The sequence below is a fragment of the Loxodonta africana genome, chromosome 20, assembly GCF_030014295.1.
Source record: "Loxodonta africana isolate mLoxAfr1 chromosome 20, mLoxAfr1.hap2, whole genome shotgun sequence".
NCBI lineage: Eukaryota > Metazoa > Chordata > Mammalia > Proboscidea > Elephantidae > Loxodonta > Loxodonta africana.
In genome coordinates, this window is record NC_087361.1 from 57,681,946 (window position 1) to 57,701,982 (window position 20,037).

The 20,037-nt window shown below is 46.9% G+C and overlaps 1 protein-coding gene across 3 annotated transcripts in view; it reads right to left on the reverse strand.

Moving 5' to 3' along the window:
* The window catches only part of RUNX1 (RUNX family transcription factor 1), a 305,359-nt gene that overhangs the window by 104,637 nt on the left and 180,685 nt on the right, over positions 1 to 20,037 (reverse strand). For all 3 annotated transcript variants that reach the window (XM_064273230.1, XM_064273229.1, XM_064273228.1), the window contains exons 3-4: positions 12,167 to 12,420; positions 6,193 to 6,349 (exon numbers count right to left, since the gene is read on the reverse strand). In XM_064273230.1, coding sequence (XP_064129300.1) covers positions 6,193 to 6,349; positions 12,167 to 12,420 — 411 coding nt within the window. The remainder of the gene's footprint in view (positions 1 to 6,192; positions 6,350 to 12,166; positions 12,421 to 20,037) is intronic.

Sequence of the window (20,037 nt, forward strand, 5' to 3'; positions counted from 1 at the left end):
AGCAACCCAGAACGTGTTCTTCCATAGCCAGGCGTCTCCACCCGCTCTCGCTCCTCGCCAACCAGCGCAAAAAGAAAATACAGAATTGATTTATTAGAAGCAGAGCCGTGTTGCAGTCATTGGCTGGACCACTGTTTATGTCTCTAACACTGCTGCTGAAACAGGAAGCTCTAAAAATCACTCAACCATTCTCTCGAAGGCGCTTTCTGATTGATGGCCCTCTGTCCCGACCAGAAGAAACTGCCTCAACCAAAAGCAAAGGTGGGGTGGCAGGGGTGGAGAGAGAAGGCCAGCTTCTGACCATCGGCTGTAAAATATGGTTCCTGCAAATAACCTCAAATAAAAAAGCTGCCTGACACCATCAGCAACGCCTGGCACTTCATAAAATCAGCAAGAAATCCATGAAGGTATAAACTGTGAAACGGCTTGTTCCAGGCACTTGTGACGTTTTCAAGAAATCGTCTCTGTGGTCTTCGCCACGGCTGTGCCGCTCCGGGTTTTCAATGGGCAGAGGTGCTGGTGGTGGCGCTGAGGTCTGGGGAGCAGCTTGCTTTAAGAGGTGCTGCTCTTTTTCAGCAAATATACAGAAATGAGAAACTAACTCTCTGGAGAAGAATTCTACAACGCATCGTGGCCACAAGCTTCTGATCTGCCGTCTACGGGAATCATTTCCTTGGTGGACTGAGATTTGGTGTATCACAGAGGCTGCGTCTTTTTTCAACCACAGTTGCCCACACTGAAATCTGTCTTCAGATTTCAGTACATACATTTATTTAAAGCAGCAACGGCAACAACAGGAAAAAAGTGGGGGAGCTGATTTTAATATAACTCATGTGTCTTTGCCTCTGGGTGGTGCAAACAGTTAATATGCTCAGCTGCTAACTGAAAGGTTGGAGGTTCGAGTCTATCCAGAGTCCCTCAGAAGAAGGTCCTGGCAATCCACTTCCAAAAAATCAGCCACTGAAAACCCTACGGGACTGGTGTGTGTTTTTGCTATGGATATTCTCATCAACAACAACAAAATTAAAATAAAATAAATTATTAAAAAAAAAAGAAAATCCCATGGAGCACAGTTCTACTCTGACACACATGGGGTCGCCACAGTTGGAACCAACTTGATGGCAACTTTTTTTTTTTTTCGGTCTTCTCTCTGTATTCTCTCCAGGAGGTCTGGTTGCCTGCTTACATCTTGAACGTTATCCATAAACAACTCTGGGGCTGTCATATGCGTTTTTCCTTCCCCCATTTTATGAATCTGTGATGGAATACAGAATGACTTGGATCCTGTGTTAATACTGTGAGTCACTCAGCTCGTTTGTCACGCGTAACCTCCACATAAAGACAGGTCTTCTGTCATTTGGAACATGAGTACAGCTGACCCTTTCCCAAATGCGCCCTCTCTTCATCTCAGCTGCAGCCTTCCGCTCACCTGAAAGACAGCCATCCTGTACTGTTTCCCAAATAATGTAAACTAGCTGAAGAATGAACGTGCCTGAAGTAACAAAGAGGACACAAACATGCGGTAACCCAGATTGGGACAGGAGGAATATTATGTCTGGGAAGGCACCCACAGCAAGAACATAATGAAAGAATTTCAGTTCACAAAAGCACTGGGAACAGGTGCTATCCTGAAGGGCAAGGCTAAAGTCTCCAGGGAGAGCAACATAAACACAATTCCACCAAGAAATCAAACCTCCTGAGGACAGGCCACCTTAGAACACATGGCCTCACATGGTTACCGGTGGATTCCAGATTTCGGCTCTACAGCTGGCGCCAACAAATGCCCCGAAGAAAAGAAGGTCTTTTCGGTTACAAGATGCATTGCCCCCTCGCCAGTGATGACCTGTGTGGACACCTGATGGCCGTCCAAAGGCCTGGACTAGGGCTTTGAATGATGTCTACTTCCTAGTTCCACAAGCCAGGTCCTGCTATAATAAAAACCAACCAACCAAACAAACAAAAACCCCCGTTGCCATCAGTCAACTTCAATTCATGACAACCCCGTGTGTGTCCAAGTAGAACTGTACTGCACACGGTTCTCAGTGGCTGATTTTGCATGAGGCACCTCTGGGTGGCCCTGAACCTCTAAGCTTTTGGTTAGCAGCCGAGCATGTTAACTCTTCGTGCCACCCAGGGACTCCACAGTAAAAACAGGCTTTACCAAAACAGGGAGGGTGCGAGAGGAACGTGTGCCACATTTACTCATTTATTAATTTTTCAGGCGTCTCCTCTGGGCAGCACAGTGCTAGGCTGGCCCTCCATAGCCCAGGCAAAGCTTAGATTCACAGCCTGGGATCCAGGGATCCCCGAAAGGTCTGCAAATGAGCTGCAGTGGCCCCGGAGGCTGAAACTGCACACAGAATTTTGTACACGTGTGCATGGTTTTTCCTTGGGAGAGGACTGCGACTAGGTTCTCAGAATTATCTGTGATGCTCTCAAAAGATTAAAAATCATATTCTTAGAAAAATTAGAATAAAATTTGTAGTGGATTCTGCTCTCGTTTACAATATGGCTAATGATACGGTCTGGTAGATTTCCTTCCTGGTCCTAAAATAAATTAACTAAAGCTGTATTCACTGATTGATAGGTTCTTTTCCAACTGATTAAATTCTCCAGCAGGGATGGAAATGCTCACAGATTTTGTTGCTAAAATGTCTGAAACCTCTCTAGCTGAAGCCATGATACACTTTCTTGTAACTGAAAATATTGGTAGCTTCCGTGTCAAATGCAATGACACTGATGTAACTTGGTTCTAATTAACCTCACCAAAGAGAGTTCATTTAGACAAAATCTTATTCTAATGAACTTCTATTTTCTGGCGGTGGCAGATGGGCCCAGAACGTTGGGTTAAATGTGAATTGTTCTGGACAACAACCTGTGCGCTCAGCGTGACCCCTGGAATTCAGTTCTACTTCCCAGAGCACCCTATCTCTCCCATCTCCAGCTGCTATCTCCACTCCCATCGTAAAGGAATGATCAATTTACATGGAGCTACTCCGTCAAAAGCAGAGAATTCCAAGGCTAAGATATACCCTGAATAAGATTCCATTTGACAGGAGGAAGAAGGGAGGGAAGGGAAAAAGAGGAAGATGGTTCAGGCTGCAGGCCTTCACCAACATTTTTAGGGGCTAGGGTAGTCAGCAGGGCAGTCAAAGCCAGAAGGGCAGGTTCTCCCAGTCACAGGCTGAACCCAAGGTTAGGAGCTGTGATCCTGGACGTCAGCCAGTGCCCAGACAGATCTGTTTTGTAGAACAGAGGAAAACCCTTCCCGTCGAACCTCTGGCAATGTCTTTGAGGTTTTACCATCCCCACAGACTGGCAGCTGGTAAAAGAAAAGGGAGCTTGTCTGCCTACCCTGGAGACCCCGAGTAGTGCAAAGGTTAAGTGCTCGATAGCCAACAGAAAGGTTGAGGATTCTAACCCACCAAGAAGAGCCTCAGAAGAAAGGCCTGGCAATCTACTTCCAGAAGGTCACAGCCTTGAAAACGCTATGGAGTGCAGTTCTACTTTGTACACGTGGGGTAGCCGTGAGTTGGAACTGACTCGACAGCAACGGGTTTGTGTTTTTTTTTTTCCCTTCCTTCATTCTAAACAGACTACCAGGCCCTCTGAGTGTCCACCAGGACCAGTGACCTTTGAGAGAAGGTGAAGTTGGCACTGAAACACATGGGCGAGCTGACAGCCAGGACCCCCTCACACACTGTGTCGTGTGCCGATGCTAATGGAATGCTCTCAGGCACATTTAAAAAAAAAGGAAAATGAAGTAGGAGATAGTTTGAAGATCCCTTAATGAAACTTTTAAAGGAATAAGAATCGGTGAGAAGGATTAAGGCTAATTGTCAAAATTATCGAGATTCATCTGCACTCTTAGTAATGGAAGAAAATTGCAAAAAAAAAAAAAAAATCTGGCAGGCTTTGATGTTGACACTTAGGATTGAAAGAGCAAAATCAAGTTGTGTTTTACGACTGTGGAGAGAAATTACAAGACAGCATCAAATCGGGCCCTTTTTTCAGCTGGTTTTGTCTTGCAGCACTAACCAAAAGACAATCACTCAAGACCATAATTGGGTCAAGTGTTCTATTAGGGTTTCTGTCTTTTTGATTGCTTATTATCACCCGTGGGAAGCAGAGCCTGTTCAAAACAGATATTGTCCATTTGTGGCATTTCAATTAATTTTTTTTCTTGTTCCAGGGTATCGGAAGATAACCCAGCCTTAAGGACATGCTGGCACAAACCGTGCAGCCCAACGCAAACAATCCACACCTTGGGGAAACAGCTCACGGTTACCCAAGTAAACACCAGCTCTGTTAGTCACCTACTCCAAACAGCAATGGCCAGCTAGGGGCTGAGCAGCCCTTGGAGCCAGAAAAGGAAGCATGCAGCTTTCAAAACCTCATTCTTTATCATCGCCAGCTCACTGCGCATTGCCAGAAAGCCACCGCTGACTTCTTATGGGAAAATGTCACTGGCATGGGCCATTAAGTCATTTCCAGAACTTTGATAACTCCAGCCCGACACAGAGACCCACACAGATGCGGATTATGAAAACAATATTTTCTCTGGAGGAACAACCAAATGAGACGCAGCTATTGATTCACAGTACTGGGAACCTGCGAGAGCTGAATTAAGATTGTTCGCTAGGCTGGTGGGCATGGAGCAGGCTGCGGGGCCTTTGTCTTTTATTGGCTTCTCACCCGCTCTGCCAGCTACTCCTCCGAAGCCTGCAAGATGTTTCCCAAACACACATCTCTGAGTCATAATGCAAATTCCATTTACTGAAAGGCGGGGACTCTTAATATAACGTGTGAACCCGTTTAGTGACTTATGTCTTTATACATTGTAGCATCACTCATGCTTTCAATAAGTGGATAGAATCCTCTTTTCATTGCCCTATTATTAACAAAGTTGGTGCTGTGAACATACATTTTGAATCACGTTGTAAGTTTTTATTTTCTCCAGCTATTCTATTTTGAAAAGGCTCCAGAGAGCTGGGATATCAACAACAAGGGCCAAAAATTCAAAACAGACCCACCCCTGTCCCCTCTTGGATTAATCAAATTCCCTGAGAACACAGGCTTTCCTCTGTTTTTGAATGTCTCTGCAAAGAGGGGTGGTCAGTGATGTCCCCTGGTTATACTTTTATTTTTTCAATACAAAAACAATCTATTGTCTTTTAGGTATTTATCGTAAGTTCTTTTGTTATACTTGAAATAACTTTTATGTGCAAGCTTATTCAATGCTGTATTACAAAAATGAGATTTTCATAATAAGCTATCCTACATCCTTCAATTAGACTTCTAATACTTGTTACCATTTATAAATTATGACTAAGGTTCTCACGATACAAACACAACTCTTGAAAATAAGTGGAAGCCAGAGGAGATCACAATGAGCCAAGATTCCTCTCTCTGCTCTAGTACTTTGAGAGGGGGCTAAAAGCAAGGAAAAACAAAATCACACCTGGAGCAAGGCTGATACAGTGGTTCCTTTGGGTAATCCAGTCTTTAATATTATTAGGACCCTAAAAGCGGTAACTGGTCCAACCCCTTCCCTCCAAATAATAATGAGGCTTTTAGAAGAAATACAATAGGAAGGTCACAGTGCATCAACTTGACCAAACCAGAATGGTATTAGCACTATTTCTTCATATTTTACCAGAAAAAGATACACTTGCTGGAAACCAAACCATGTTTCAATACCACGCGTCACATTCAACCAAAAACTGGTTGCCATTGGGTCGATTCCAACTCACAGCGACCCTATAGGACAAGGTAGAGCTGCCCCATAGAGTTTCCAAGGAGCACCTGCTAGATTCAAACTGCCGACCTTTTGGTTAGCAGCTGGAGCACTTAACCACCACGCCACCAGGGCTTTCACACATTACATGCCCCTTAAAATTATTACAAATGATCACTGGAAATTCTGTCACTTGTCACAGACACATTCAGGCTTTGCATGTCCCCATCAGTCTTATCAACTCAATAATAAACCAATAATATAAAGCTTGATTTTGTTAAAAATATTAAATACTAAACAAATATTTAAAAAAAATCTTGACATCACAGAAACGACCACACGAAGGACCGCGTTTCTAGGGATTCTGTCAGAGAAACTGCTTGGGAGTTTTGAAAGCCAGGGCTGTCGCCATGGGAAAGCTTCGTGTTAGGGGTTCAGTTCTGACAGACACATACCTCTTCCACTCCGTCCGACAAACCTGAGGTCATTGAATCTTGCGACTTGGTTCTTCATAGCCGCGGTGGCATTTCTCAGCTCGGCCGAGTAGTTTTCATCATTGCCGGCCATCACAGTGACCAGAGTGCCATCTGGAACGTCACCCAGAGCCACCACCTAAATACCAGTCAAGGAACAAAGGCAGACGTCAGGGAAGTTATGCATAAACTATGCCATGTATGCTGTAATGGCTCTAACATGAAGCTTAGATTAGATGATACTTTTTAGTTTGCAAAGGAATAGCGATCATAAGCAAAACAACAGAGAAGTCATTAACGGGAAGATTTCATACCATTTATGCACAATTAGATATAAATTCTCAAATAATGCAATATTTACTGGTGTTCGCCTAATCAAGCTGTGTCAGGTCACAACATACAGCTGCGACATGGCTAACGACAGCAACGACTTTGAGAAGCTACGCCCTCTCAACACATGGCCGTCTCTTCTTAGCTCCTTACATGTAAAAAGCAGAAATGTTCTTGTTTTTTTTAAATTTATAAACTAAACCCTCCTCCACTTTCCCAGACCTCAACTGGTGGGCCTAACAGGGCCCGGTCTTTAACATCTAGGTTTTCAAACTTCTCCAAAATTAAATTTGATCTTTACAACTGAGTTGATGATTCTTGACTGACGTAAGTTGTCCCCCCACTAGTTTCTGTTTGCTATCCCCTACTCATTTCGACTATCTTGGGTTTCACCAGCAGGTAGAACTTAAACTCTGGCATGCAAGGGGAAAAAAATCAGAAATCTATTATTTGTTTATGACTAATTATTAAGTCAACAAATCTCAGAGAACAGGGATTCCTGCCTTTAGACACTCCCCTCAATTCAGGGGTGGATTTGGGTTACGTTTTTACATTGTGAGTGCCATATATGTGCTAATATGTCCTCATGGGTGACTGAAGTTTTCTCCAAACCTACCCGATCTTGAAGAAGGATTCCTTCAATATAATTGAATAGGTATTGATTTCTTATCAGGGTTATTGAAGACAACTGGTTAGATAAATATTTTTGATACTCAGGTAATTTAAAAAACAACAGTAATTTCAAGATAAAAGGATCATAGGGCTTGGGGTGAAGATGCTGCATGTAGTAGCATGTTTTTTGGCCATCATTGGATCCTCCAGAAACTGTTTTCTTGGTCTAGACACTTATCATTGGCTATATTTCCATTGTTTCTGTTTTTCAAGGTGGTCACAGGATTTCAAATCAAAATGCTCCGAGCTGTATTTCATCCCATAATTTCTGACATTCTTCATGGCGCCTTCTCAGTAGTGAAATTTTGGCTATTCATTCTGAGTATATAATCTTTTTTGTTGTTGTTTTGGAGCTGGTGATGGTAATAAATCTTTATTGTGATTATCCTTCCCCTATTTCAAGCTTCCACTTTTACCTAGTAATTGCTACCTAGTTTCTTGTAAGTACTACATTCTCAGTCCTCTTTTTCTAAAGGTAAATCAGTCAGTTTCCCACAGACCCACTTTGCATGATATCAAAGTCCAGTTCCTGAAAACTCCCATCTGCAGGGTCTGCTTAGTCTTTGCCCTTGCCTATGTCCTCCAGGTGACTGTCCAGGTGTTTTCATGCACCACAAGTAGTTCAGCTCTTGGGTGCTAAGGAGTATGACAGAGAAAATAAACCAACTCAGGATGGGGGATGAGCAACTTCCAACCCCAACACCACTCCTCGGGCAGCACAAGGCAACTGGCGGCCATTTTCCTCAGCTACTTTACCCACCTCGCACTGTCAAACAAGATCTGGGGCTTTAATTTTTTTTTTTTAATCATTCCCTCCAATTATTTTCTATAAAGCGTATTTTAAAACACTGCTATTTATTCCCTAAGCATCCTCTAATTAGGCATTTAGTTCCCATTATAGGCGGTTTGTTGTTGTTGCCTTTTAATTAAGAGCAATAATAGGACAATTCCCTTTTGTTTCCAAAAAAAAATTGAAATAAATCTCCCTGATCAGTTACATATCAGCTTATTGTTGTCATTTTTTCCTATTCCCACAAAATGTGCTTGCTTTATTTTGCTCTTTTCTGTCTCTTGAAAATTTTCCCGTTTTTCATGATTTTCACTTCCCTCTGTAAAATTAGCTCACAGTGTTGAAATGCCCTCATTGAACATAGATTTTTACTTCCTCCTTCCCCATCTCCCTGTGGTGACCCAGGCTTCTCTATTTTAATTCAACATTCAGTGAGTAATACAGGGGCTGGATCAACAACATGCTTTTCAAACTGAATACCTCATTGTTGGGGCTGAATCTGTAAAGAAGTTAAAATAAATAAATCTCGTTTTATAAGGAAATCACCTTCCTCCTACTGGGGTTCCCTTCACAGAGCTCCACGTCTGCGCCCCTCTCATCTGTCCAACGCTATCCTCATTAGTAATTTGGCGAATTCATGAGACCTTCACCAAGTAGAAACAAATCGAGAATAAAATGATGGCCGCTAAAGTTTAAAAGGTTGTTGACGTTGGAATTAAGACTCAAAAAAAAAAAAAAAAGAAGAAAGAAAAATTAGGGATTTAACTATCCCCCCCCCCTTTTTCTAATGAGGTAAGAATCAAACGTATTTGGCTGCTCAAGGAAATTGGGGGGAGGGGAGGGACAGGGACAATATTAAATCCAGGGAAATTTCATTAATAAAGCACACCATTCAGTCACTAACAAGCACATTTTAGATTAGTCAAAAATATTCAAAACTAACATTTCTACTAATTTGATAGAGATTTTGTCACTGATAGGCAGTATGAAGAGAATGAAAAAATACCTAACTTCAAACAGAGAAAAGGAACAACTGGGATGGAAATCTGTAACAATAGGTAGGGCAACACAAACATTTACATTTTAACGGAGACCAAACAGACAAGATGGGACTTGCTGGCGATGATATCTCATATTTTGTTTTACTTCTCTGTTCTTAAAGAATCAGGAAGTTGGGCAAAGTATCAGCCCTTCTGTGTACACCAGCCGTTCACAGTTCAAGCTGGCATTTGAAATCAACTCTCACTGGGTTGAAATTACAGTTAACAATTCGCTTCATTCAAATCCCTTAATGTTCCAGTGTTTCAAAGAAAGCTGTGGAATGGAACTTCAGAGTTCAGCTGAGATGATGTTTAATGTACAGCTGGGGACGGTGATCTTACTGACAGAAACATCACTGATTTCTTTCTTATGAAAAGAACAAGCATCCAGGGTCTCTAAATATCGCTACTGAAGGCTCTGAGGTGCCAGGGCCTAAACAACTGTAACAGTATACTATTCCAAAATACACCCTAAGTCATTCAACCAGCTTTTTAAGGCTACTCCCATAACTACCGGCTAACTGTAGCAAATTTCAGATTTTCTCAGTAATAAAATATGTATTTTTCCTTCGCTAAAATAATGGTGTTTCATGGGGGGGGCAGGTTGGGGTGCAGGATAAATAATTAGGATTTCAATCTATTTTAAAGAAAATTCATAATTTTAAATCTCCCTTATTTCCAAAGATTAAAGCAGGGTATTCAGGCGTAGGACTTCAGAAGACTCCTAAGGAAGCACCTGAAGGCTCTGCTTATCTTTATCATCAGATCTCATCATTCTTTGCCATTTTCTCTCCTTATGATAAGGGATATAATGATTTTTTTACTGATGAATGTCTTAGAGGGACTGAGAGACTGAGGCTCATCTAAAATCCAAATGTTAAAGTAGAAACTGGTGGGGGTGGGTACTCGGGGTGCAGAGTGGAGTCAGCGACACATTAAATCGGTCGGAGTGCAGTCACGTTCTGAAGGCTCGCTTGCTTTTATCCTAACTTTGGCGTTTACTCACTCACTGAAAAATTTGTCTCCTCTTTCACTTATGCAATGAGCAGGGCTTCAGGAAGAGGCCTCTCTCTACCGGGAGGCGTTGATAGATATTAATCAAGTGGCCTGATTTCTCTGCTGTCCTTTCCTTTCCCCCAAATGTTCTCAAGACCCACTTCAACCTTTTCACAAGACATAGACACCTTGATTTTTAGCAGCCTACAGACTCTCACTCAGTAAAACAAATTAAGATAAAAAAAAAAAAGTAAAGGTCAAAAGTCATTTTCAAAAGGAAACCTCTACAGTTATTAGGATTTCTGCTAAAAGAAATTCCCTGATGGCTCATGAAAGCCATTTATATGAATTTTCCTTCTTTTAGAAGAAAATAAATTAACTTTCATGGGGTGGCTTGAGAAACTACATAGTTTCGTCTCCTGAAGATTCCTTATTAATCATTTCATGTTTTCACCTATTTGGGTATAGGTTCCCTGACAGAGGCAGGAGAATCCAGAAGAGACCCTGATTTTCCCCTAAGGAAGCCCCAGGCTCCTTGGAATCCACTCCCTCAGGGGCACCCAATTTAAATGGCCCTTTGGGTTGATGAGCTGCTGTTGTCTGGGAGTGAGCCCTGGGCCCAGTCCCAAAGGTCCCCTCTCAATGAGGGTGAATTAAAATGGAAATGGGTCCCCAACCCCAAATTTAGATGACTGGAGGAAGGAAAGGGAAAGAATCCAGTAGCTGACTCCCCACTGTACTCCTTTTCCTCAATTCCCCTCCCCCCACAAACTGCTTTCAAAAACTGAGTGAAAAGGGGGCAATTCCAGAGATATAGCCAATGACAGATTCTGTTTGTTTTGTTTTAGAAACCACAATCTCAGTTCGGAAGGTGTATAAAGCTTAAAAATAATGAACCCTGACAGTACTTTTTAAAATGAACATTGTTCATTGTAATTAGATCGAGATCCAGCAAAGGCCTACAAATAAAAAAAGCTTACATTAAATTAATCACCTCTTAAAGGGGGCAATTATTTTACCAGATTAAAATAAAAAAGTAGCCAATCTTCACAGCTGGAGTCACCTGCCTTCTTTAGCCCTTTAAATTAACAGGAAATGATGGCAGTGATAGCTGTAAAAAGCTGCCCTTTCTTAAACCCACCCAAGACAGAATAACAGGGTCCCCACGGCAGAAATAAAATTTCTACTGCTTGCTACCAAGGTGGTGGATGGTTGTTAAAAGCCGCCGGAGGATGTTTATGTATCCCCATGGAAGGCCAAGGTTTTCAGAAGCAGCTTAAAGCCAGGGAAATATTAGGGGTGAAAAGTGAAGGGAGACCTCAGAAGCCGGTCGGCTGGAGCTGCCTGGTGTAAGCCGCTCCTCCTCAGACAGAAACGCCCGCACATTCGACCTCCCGGCTCCAGAAGACAGCCTTGTCACCTTTTGCCGCCCGGGGTTTAATCTAGGTGAGCCCGAGATAAGGTTCAGGAAGGTTCCAGGAAAAGAACAGGATTCGCTGCTAGAGGTATCTGGCAGGGACAGGCTAGAAGCTCGCAAAACTCTCCGGAAAACTTTTGCAAACTTACCTACTCCTGCGGTGGACTTTGGACATGCTAATTCCTATGGGGCAGCTAGAGAAGAGGGTGTGGGGGGCGGAAACCAGTGTTCCATGTCAGTTTATTTTCACTGACCTGAAGGTATAACAGAGCCTCTGTTTTATTTCCTGGTGTCTTCGTCTGAGGAAGACAAAATGGTTTGGGTGTCAACCCAGAGGTGGGGGAGCAGCGTGGAAGCAGACGGGCTCGCTCCCGCTCGGCCACAACTTCCCTACTTTGCAGCTAAGATCAGGACCCCTGCCAGGGAGTCCCCTAGGGGCCTTCAGTGATGTCCTTGGGAGCATGCTCATTTTTTCCAGCCCTCTCGGTAGGCAGCCCGAGAGCGCCGAAGCGGGTCTCCCGAGGGTCGCCACGGCAACGCAGCATCCCCAGCGTCCCGAGCGCGCTGGGCTGGACCAGGGGCCATGGGGGGCAACACCCGCCGGGTTCTAGACCCCAGCCCCGCCCGCCGGGCCGCTGCCCTGGGCGCTCGCCCCTGGCCTTCACCGGCCTCCGCCTGTCCTCCCGCCCGCCACCCCCTCGAGCCGAGTACCTTGAAAGCGATGGGCAGGGTCTTGTTGCAGCGCCAGTGCGTGGGCAGTACGGAGCAGAGGAAGTTGGGGCTGTCGGTGCGCACCAGCTCGCCCGGGTGGTCGGCCAGCACCTCCACCATGCTGCGGTCGCCACTCCTCAGCTTGCCGGCCAGGGCGGCGCCGGCGTCCGGGGCGCCCAGCGGCAGCGCCTCGCTCATCTTGCCCGGGCTCAGCGCGGTGGAAGGCGGCGTGAAGCGGCGGCTCGTGCTGGCATCTACGGGGATACGCATCACAACAAGCCGATTGAGTTAGGACCCTGCAAACAGCTCGTACCAAATGGCGACTGGGGCGCGGATCCTCAGCCAGCAGCTCCCGAGAGACCAACATACAAGTTCAAGGGCCTTTACTGCTGCAGGGGGCTGGGGCGGGGGCGGGGGCGGGGGCGAGCGAGTGAAGAGTCCAGGAGGAGACAAGTTCTAACGACGCCGAGCGGCCTCAGACCCAGGCCCGGCTCCGACCGGTCGACCGCTTAGTGCGCTAAAAAGTGGGCGACCAGAATCCAAAGTCAGATGCCAGGGGAGACGATCTCCGTCTGCGTCTTGATTTAAAGTTCGAGTTCAGTCTTTGGCTGTTAGAAAAGTTCCCGGAGGCAAAGCTCCCAAACACTTCCTAAATACTCAAGAGGAGAGCAGAAAAAAAAGGGCCAGCAAATACATAATTTGGAAGTTCCAGTAGTTGATTGTCTGTCAGTTTTTTCCAGGTGATTTTTTTTTCTTTCTTTCTAAAGTCCCAACAGAACACAAAATACGCTAGTGTCTTCCATACACAGAGCCACTTTTAACAGGCAAAACCGGCTTCGGTCCTCAAAAGTAAGGGCTGCGACTTTCAAAGGTCACGTCACTAATGTATACGCACGTATATATAAATATATACATATGCTCTGCTTCATAAAATATTTACAATACAATCTGTAGAGAATTTAAACACAACAGAAATCCATTAATGTTCGCGGCTGATTTTTTTTTTTTTTTTTTAAGTAGCCTTGAAAATCAGCTTCAGTAGTTGTAGCAGGGCTGGGCTAGAAGTTCTTGTCATGTTCTCGCAATAAATTCTGACAAAACGCTCAGTGCAGAATATTCAGCTTTTCAAAGATCTCTCTCTAATCTTAAAAAAAAAAAAAAAAAAAAAGTCCAAGTCGACGATATTCAGGGTACAAGTCTCCACATCTGAGAACTGGGGTTTGGGGATGTTGGGTAGGCTTGTGGCTTCTCCTGCGGTTTGGTGGGGTTCAGCCGCAGCGGTCACACGCACGCAGACACGCACTCTTCGGAAGCCAGCCACTGTCTACATGGGCTCGGTGAGTCAGCCCCGACTTGGGCAACAGCGAGGCGATCGTCCTCAAATGTCGCCCCAGCGCCGGCGGCTGAAATGCCCAAACGCGCAAAGACCCACGAGCACCGCGGACTCGCAGCAGGTGGAGGCCACCGTGCGCGGAAGCCCCGCGGCACAGGTCGGGGCAGACGAGGAGGCTCTGCTGACACACGCGCGCACACTCTCCCACACACCCTGCCACGCACACGCTGCTTCACAGCTCGCCTGGAAGCCGCGCGCACTTTCTTCCGCAGTTGTCAGAGGAAACAACCGGGGAAAGTTCACGGTCGGCAAGAAGTTGAAACAACCAGCCTAGGAGCCAGCACATTCAAAAGTAAGACGAAAAAAATCGAAGCTCCAACGCAGGTCAAGGAGAGTTCTTCTGGCGTTCCCGGGAGCCCCGGAAAGAGGTGCCTGCCGGCGCAGGGCCGGGCGGCGTGGTGCCCTGGCTGGGTCCGGCCGCGGGGCGCCCGTCCCGCCTGCGCCCGCTGGCTCTATGAATGAGAGTGCCTGGAAATGAACATGCTTTTACTGTAAGCCCGGCCCGAGGAATTCCATTCCCTCAGCTCGTTTGCATAGGGGCTGCCGCCGGCCAATCACACGCCTTTCCGGTATCAGCCAGGGCGCGGCTCGCGACCGCCGGCTCCTGGAATTGGCCCGCGCGCCCCCGCCGCCGCCGCGCGCTACTGTACGCAGTCCGGGCCGCGAGTCCGCGGCCGCCCCGCGCGCCCGCACCTTTACCCACGCAGGCCCGGGCGTTGCGAGGCCCCGCCCAGGTGCGGGCCCCGGCCTTGCGGCTTTGCCAACGCGCACGGTTGCGCGATTGCCCGCTCGGGGCTGCGGTGCGCAGCGGCGCCGGAGGCTGCCGCGGCCCCGGGGACCCAGGAGGAGGAGGAGGCCCGGACGGCCCGGGGAGGGACTGGACCGCACACCGCGCCCAGGGCGGCTCGGGACCGGAGGCCCGTCGGACGGAGGCGCCCCGCGCGCCCGGGAGACCCGGCAGGGGTGGGCTTGGGCCGCGAGGGGCCCGAGGGCCGGGGACCGATCCGCAGAGCCGATCCGGCCGGCTTGCAGCTGCAGCAAAGGGGCGCTGGTGCTTCCGATGAGGCCTGACGGCTCTCAGGCTCCACACCAGGGCTTTGGTGTTTCTAGTTTCTTTCCGGTTCTCTTTAATTGGTGTTTGTCGCCGCGTCTGGGCTGCGGCTTAGTTACGGCGCGCGCCTCTCTGCGGCTGAGTGTGCTTAGCCAAGGGCAGAGGGGTTCCCTGTCAGAAGCCAAACGAACCAGCGACTGGAAACAAGCTGGGAGCATCCGCCCGGCTCGCCCCTGTCCTCAGCGCCGGGACCCCTGCGGCCGCAGGTCGCCCGAGCCCCTCACCCACTCTGGGTCCCCCGGAAACGGCCTGGGCTCCGCCCCCGAGCGGCCCGGGTGCCGAACCCACCCCCGGCTTTGGGCGCTGGCGGGAACTTCGCCGGCACCGTCCCCGCGGCGCCGCGCGCATTTTCATGGAGCTTAACCGGCTCCGCCTCCGCCCGGGGCCGGGCGCGCACGGCTCATACGCCACCCCGCGGGACCTTTCACACCCCCTTGCGGGACCCATCTCCCACAAAAAAAAAAAAGCCGAGGACCCCCTAAATCTGCCCGCGGGCTCCTCCGCCCCCTCTCCGCCCCCGCGGGGTTCTTCGTCCCTGCGGGGACCCTCGCGCCCCCTCCCACAAGCGGCCCCTTCATTCCCACTCCGCTCCGGGGGAGACTTGGCGGGATCTTGGGGTGCCACTGTCACCCCCCGCCGCGCGCGGACTTCTCGGGCGGCCTGGGCGCCGGCCCCTTGCCTCACCAGGCCCAGCAGGCGCCGCGGGGCCGGACGGGCTGCGCAGAGCGTCCGGGAGGGGGCCCCGCGGGGAGGCGCGCGGGCCAGGCGGACGCCAGGGGGCAGCAGCCGCCCTCGCTGGCCGCCCGGCGCCCGGGAACGCTCCGACGGCACGGTTGGCCGGCGGGCGCGGCTGTAAGAACTGGAGTTTGGGGAGAGCCGAAGGGAGACGCCCGCTTGAGCGGCCGCGTCCCAGGCGGCGGAGCCGCAGCTGGCCCGGTCCGGAACCCAGTCCCGGCTTGGCAGGCTGTGCTGGCTCCCCAGCCACGCCCGAGGCGGGGTTCTCTATTCGAAGCCCCTTTGCCCAAACGCCGCGTTGCGCACCCCAGGGCTGCCCGTGCTCCTGGACAGGGGCGCGCACTCGCCGGCTTCGGCTGCCTCCTTCCTGGCGCGCTTCTCCTCGAGCGGGGCTGGAACCCGGGACCCTCGTGCACTCAACTGCATTTTGTGTGTCAGTGGTCTCTGGTATCGGGAAGTAAACTTTTTGTGTGTGTGTTTTTCTTTATAATGATTTCGAAGAAGGTCCATTTCAGGTTTAAAGACCCCAAACGTCCGCTTTCCCTTCACCTTGGCCGAGCGACTGCAGACTGCGAATACCTTCTCCAGTAGATTGCATCATTTACAAAGCCTCCCGCCCTCCGCTCCTCTGTCCGGGCTCCGACGCTGCCCACTCCGGAGGCGAGCGCGGGCGAGTGGAACCTCACTCGCCTCGGCCTCCCCATGAGCCGGCCGAGGGCTCGGGCGGGGGGCGCCGCTAAGCGCACCTCAGGGACCCCCGAGTTGGAGGAAGGGGTATGGGAGTGTTAAGGGGCAAAAGTGTGCTCGGTAATCGCGGATCAGGCAAGGCAGGTCTGCGAGGGCTTCTGGAGAGAGCGGGCGCTTTGCCTAAAATCCCTAAATCCTGGAGGCCCTCGGGTCTGGCCTCCGCTGAGTGTCCCCGGCGGCCAGGCCCAAGTTCGCCCCTTCGTGTGGAAAGTTAGTTACTGCGTAGGCGCGCAAGGGTAGCCTTTTCAACCGCGGCACGGGTGGGCGCTGAGCAGCTGGGCGTTTCAGTGGATAAGATAGTCCAGACCACTGCATCCACCACAACATGTTGTCAGGAACGCGTTTGCTCGTTTATTCTGGACCGGGCCGCCGGGCATATGGGCTTCCCCGGACCTGCGCAGGTTACAAATGCGCTTGGCGGTGAACACTTGAAAACCAGAAACAAAAAACTCCACTGCCCGTTCCTTATCAAGAGATTAAAATGAGTAGGAAGCAGGCGGCTTGGGGCTCGACTAACGGGTACCGGGGACCCCTTGGTTTGAGGGCTTTTTACAAAGCTTAAAAAGTCTGGTAACCCCGTGTGCGAAGCGAGGAATTCTTTCCCACCAAAAAAGCTGAGTGCAGCGGCGGGACAGAACTGCCCCTCCTCTGCCTCGCTATAAGATAAAGGGCAGGAAACGTTCCCACACGCACTCCTAGCTCTCTCCTGGAACAATACTGAAATCTACTTCTCATAATAAAAAGACGGAGAATCCTGACGACGAAGCCATATGCCCGGCGGATGCTGGATTGTAGGACAGCTTCGGCCACAGTCGCTGCAGGCCGAACGTTCCAGAAAGGCGCCTAACAGAAAAGGAGTATAAGCACCCACAGTGGATTAAGACAAGGTAGTTACTTGGTGAGTTGGAAGAAAAATGACAGTTTCACGGGAAAACAGTAACAGTTACTGACCGTTTTCTCTTCAACTTTAGGTAATATCTAATTATAGGTTGTCTTGGAAAATGTTCAAATATTTTACGTTTTTGATCTTTCAAATTCCTCTCAAAAATAAAATATGTATAAAGATGGCATCAGAATCTCAACCATTTCCTTAATTCAAAATTATCCTTCGTCTGTGAGTAGTGTGAGGAATGGTATTTCTAAAAGAGCTATTTCCATTTCCAATGAAATCAATTTAAAAAAATCAAGGAAAACCAGGGGATGTATTTTGCTAGCAGTACCGAACCAAAAGCTGCAGCTAGTATTAATGTCACAGGAAAGAACATTTTCAGTGAGGGGCAACATTTAATGCTTATACAAATAACCTGCCCTACCCACTGTCCACGTCTGAACATTGGAATTCAATTTACTTTTTTCTCTGAAGTAGCTTTGAGATTATTTCATGTTTGAGATCTAATTACTGTGGGGACTAGCTCCTTTAATTCTCCCACTAAATCCTTCTCTGTACTAATGCTTTCAGGGGGCCTTGAGGCTGATGTGTGGTTATTTCACGCGAATTCCTTAAATCAGTTGTGTACCTCACAAATAGCAAGCTAAGACAAATTTTAAATTAATCTTATTTAAATTTAGGGATGCCTTGTAAACATTTTGCCCTCATAAAGATTTTGCCTTGCCGCTGCTTTAACAAAGGTAATAAACTGGGTTATAACAGATAGAAGCCACGCTCTGTATTTTTCTTTTTGAGAGAGTTGTATAGAATCATTTAATAATAGCAGACGGCACCTGTAGTAAACGCTGCAGAACCGAGTGTATCATTTAAAGTTTCATTGGAAGGTTTTATACGGCATGCCATTACAATATGGAGAACTGCTTTTAAGTATTTTTGAATCAGCAAAAAAAAAAAAAAAAAAAAAGCCTTAATTATTTGGTTACTATGTCATAAGCTATATATAGAGAGGCATGATACATGTGGAGATACATAAAATCATATAGATACATAGATTTTATATGTAAAAAAGGTAATTTGGACTCTAACACGCCATGAGCATTTCTAGAAGGATTCATTCCATGTACACATTCTGAAAGAATAGAAATTAGGGAAATAAAAAGAATTGTATGTATATATTGACAGCAAATGCTGACTTAAATGATACTTGATGAGTTTTCATTCTAACTGCAGTAAATGCAAGCTTAAAAACTAATCCCCCCCCCCTTTTAATAGCTTATTGCTTCTCAAACTTTTTGGTACTGGAGAGTTTCATAAAATATTGTACAGCTTTGGCACAAAAATAACTTAAAACATTAGTAATCATCAAGTAGAAAATAAACCGCTATGTCTGCCCGAACTCATATGTGCCTCCTACCAGTATTCTCCACTGCTAGCTAAGACTGAACTTCTGTCCTTCGTAGAAGCACATTGTTTAACTTTTCTGTATGACGTAATGTGATTTATTTAATAAACACTAAAATAGATCCAGAAGGTGGAGGAATGAATTGGAATTCAAGGTGAAATAAAACCAGAGCCAAACTTAATGCGAAAAAAAAAAAATTCAAAATCTGTAAAACAGCAGGGGCACAACGCAAAAAATAAAAATATGAATATTCTTTAAATCGATGGAAATAAACAATTTGGAATGCGTCTTCTAAAAGAAACAAACCAATAAAACATCGTGATCATTTAGTCTTTCACCAATGGTAGGATATTTTGGAAATATGCTCCCCTTTCTTTTTTTCCCCTTTTCTGGAAGGGCAGCAACTCCACTACCTTCCTTAGATTATTTAGGTGAAAACCTCTTGTTTTTGAAATAACAGATGGTGTAGATGATTACCAGAAATAATTACGTCATATAGTCATTTCCAAATACAAAGCACCTACCATACACAGCGCTGCCTGGGCAGCGATAGGTAAATCGTTAAGCAAATGTATATGATGCTGCTTCTTTCTCCCTTCAAGACCTACGAATAAGGTTATGGGTTTGAAATAACTGCATCAGCCTTGTATGTTAATAGTGGTTATCACCTAATGAGCAACATGGAAGGAATACCGTTTTTCAAAGGCTTAGGATTCGAACGTAGCAAATACTACAGACCTGCAGCTTTCAGCTGCACTCCACAATATCAGCAAAATATGACTTAAAAAAAAAAAAAACTTTAAAAATAAGAAAGGAGGTAATTACTTCAGATTTCCAGACGCTGTTGAAATAGGCAGGAGAACAAGATCTGCAGCTCCTTCGTCTTACATTTTTACCAAACCGAGAAGAACAACCAAAATAATCAGGGGTTTTGAGAGCTGCTCTCTGATGAAAGATGAGAGGAATTAAATATGCACAGTCTCGAAGGAACATCCTAAAAAAAACCCCAAGATTGCGGTTTACAAGTATATAAAATGACTCCATAAAGGGTTTTTAAAAACAGGGCAGGGGAAAAATTATTTGCACTGGTAATGAATGATAAGGTAAGAAATAGATACTCAAGTTAGGCAAGTTCAGCTTGAATAGGCATCAGCGGGAGGAAATATCTTCAATAGTAAGACTGACCAGACGGCCAGATTTATACTGAAGAGACCCAGCCAGGCCAGCTCCCCTGGAAATTCTCTAAGGAGACCCCAAGAAGTTTTTCCACGTCTGAGGCTAAGGAACAGAAGAAGCAGGGGAGAGAAGCAGGGCTTTCACCTACACACCTAATAGTTCAGAGATTCTGAGAGAAAAGCCAAGCTTTTTTTTAAATCCTTAAAACGTACACAAAAGTGAATGGATTTTGAAAGCTGCTCATGTTGTCTGTTGAAAGCTGTTTTGTAGGTGAAGCCGCAAATGTGGAGATTTGAAGTGATTTGTCTAAGAGCTGCTGCTAAAGGTGCTAGAAGCTGAACTGTGAGAGGAGAGAGGAAAACTTAAATCTGGCTGGTTCATCCTCAAACTATTGCTCTGTCTGTCTGTCTCTCTCTCT